General features: G+C 38.8%; 1 protein-coding gene across 9 annotated transcripts in view; it reads left to right on the forward strand.

Moving 5' to 3' along the window:
• Window positions 1-2,288, forward strand: part of GALNT11 (polypeptide N-acetylgalactosaminyltransferase 11) — a 60,870-nt gene that overhangs the window by 16,070 nt on the left and 42,512 nt on the right. For all 9 annotated transcript variants that reach the window (XR_002776708.1, XR_002776709.1, XR_002776712.1 and 6 more), the window contains exon 3: window positions 1,217-1,340. Coding sequence is in view for 2 of the 9 variants with exons in the window: in XM_023521799.1 (XP_023377567.1) it covers window positions 1,217-1,340 (124 nt within the window). In the remaining 7 variants the exon portion in view is untranslated. The remainder of the gene's footprint in view (window positions 1-1,216; window positions 1,341-2,288) is intronic.

The raw sequence follows: 2,288 nt of genomic DNA on the forward strand, positions 1-2,288 counted from the left end.
TCGTTAACTGTATTTAGTATTCCAGTCCATAAACCTGGGCTGTCTTTCCATTTATTTAGATTTAGATCTCTTTTTAGTTTTTTTCAGCAGTGTTTTGTAGTTTTTAGTGTACAGATCTTGCACTTCCTCCGTTAAATTTATTCCTAAGTATTTTCTCTTGGATGTACCCGTAAATGGAATTGTTCTCTTAATTTTATTTTCCGACTGTTCATTACTACTGTACAGAAACAGAACTGTGATCTGGTACCTTGCAGCTTTGCTGAATTCATTTATTAGCTGTACTAGTTTTTTTTGTGTGTATTCTTTCGTATCTTCTATAATTTAGCTGTTCAGGCAATTTGGGTTTGTCACTTCAGATAGCTACAATCTCTCACTACTTTCAATGGCAAATGAAATGTCCATTCAAAATGGTAAACCCAATATTACTTCCTTATAAAAGTTTTACCTAATAACTATGAATTTAAAAAACTAGAAAATTTCCCATTAATGTTCTTAAAATGCCTAAATGGCTATCTGAAAAAGATTAGGTGTTATTTTATGAAAATTGAAGTATTAGCTTTTGTTTCCTCATATAAGTTTAAATATTTTTGACTTCATGTATTAGAAAATCATTAACTCCTAGAAACTTTTCTTTGAAACTATGATCAAATGAAAAAAATGTTTTAACATTTCCTTTATAGTCTGAGGATCTTTCGATCTCTTAAAACCTCTTATTACATGCTTTTACTCCACATTACTTATTATTTGATGCTATATGAGGAGGACTTTCTTAACTATGATGCTGATTAAGTCTGGAAGCAATGGCTTTTTATAGAAAGATTTATCAGGTCTTTTTTAGGGGAGGGGTTCATATAAACTCTTGCCTGTAATTGGGACCTATTGAGGTCTATATGGGTTCTATAATTATTGCTTTTATGAAAAAGATCATCAAGTCTCTCTTGTTGGTCAGAGGTAAGTTTTTCTCTTGAAAATATTCTTAAAGAGCATGGCTAGTAAGAAGGTGTCATTTATGGTTAAGGTATACTTGCTTTTTTGAGCTGGGCTGATAAAAACTTGGCTTTAACCCCCTTTTTTTTGGAAAATGGAGACACCTAGATTTGTGAAACGTGGCTATTATAAGAGGTTAAAATCAAGATTTTTATTACGATCCTAACAGTAATTGTAGTAACTGTCCTTTGCAGATTAATGCACTGACTGTAACTTTACTCTTTTGCAGGCATGATATTTAATGAACATGATCAGGAGTTGAGAGACTTGGGGTATCAGAAGCATGCCTTCAATATGCTTATTAGCGACCGCCTGGGCTACCACAGAGATGTGCCAGACACAAGGAATGCAGCGTATGTTCCTTAGTGGTTTCTGCTAATCGTTTTAGTAACACAGTGCTTTCAGTACCAGTATAGTAAGTCATGAGGGTGCTTAGGCTTGATTATTCAGGATACTAGAAAACTGGACAGATTTCCACTCTTACTGCGCTTGAAGCCACGTAGTCTGGAGCCTGCCACGTCTTTTAAAAATTCTGTGGGAAAAAGGGGAGAGGGGCTAAGTGCATGAAATTAAATAGCCTTCTGAGCATAAGTTAGTTTTAAATGTGTATTGGATTCATGGCAAAAAGGATAAAACCAGTGAAGAATTTTACTCATCTCACTTTTCTGTTTTCATTATTTTTGATTCTTCAAAGGCTTTTCATTTGTATGGTTGATCAATCATTCATTCCACAGACAGACTTTTTTGAGCACCTTCTGTTCGCTAGATGCTGTATTAGGCCCTGGAAGTAAACAGTAAGACCCAGCCGGGTCCACAGGGCTAGGGCCCAGCAGGAGAGCTGAATGAGGAAACGAGGGATTGGAGAGCCGCAGGACGAGGGCTGTGATGGGAACTGGTGAAATGGGGCCCCCAGCTGGAGCTGTCCGGAAGCCTCCCTGGGCGAGGAACGACAGCAATGCCAGGGAATAGCCTGAATCCACAGGGTCTGTCGGAGTGACGGAAACCACTGACTCTCAGTCGTGGAGAATGGCGGGCGCTGGGCGGCGGGCAGGGCCCGGGCTCGGAAGGCTTCGCATGCCGTGCAAAGGGACGGGGGCTCCGGACTGTTCTCTCTTAGTTGGTGGGTTTTTGTTGTTGTCGTACAAAGCCACCTAACTCTTCGTCGCTTACAGGGAAGCTCTTCCATTATATTGATCTATGTATCATAGTTTACTTGAATTGTTTTCTATTTGAAGGGCAAAAAAACCCTCAAGTACAGAGTTTTATGTTTATTTCCTTTGGAGACGTCAGTGAGGAGAAGC

Source organism: Pteropus vampyrus, unplaced genomic scaffold (assembly GCF_000151845.1).
Source record: "Pteropus vampyrus isolate Shadow unplaced genomic scaffold, Pvam_2.0 Scaffold316, whole genome shotgun sequence".
In the NCBI taxonomy this organism is placed as follows: domain Eukaryota; kingdom Metazoa; phylum Chordata; class Mammalia; order Chiroptera; family Pteropodidae; genus Pteropus; species Pteropus vampyrus.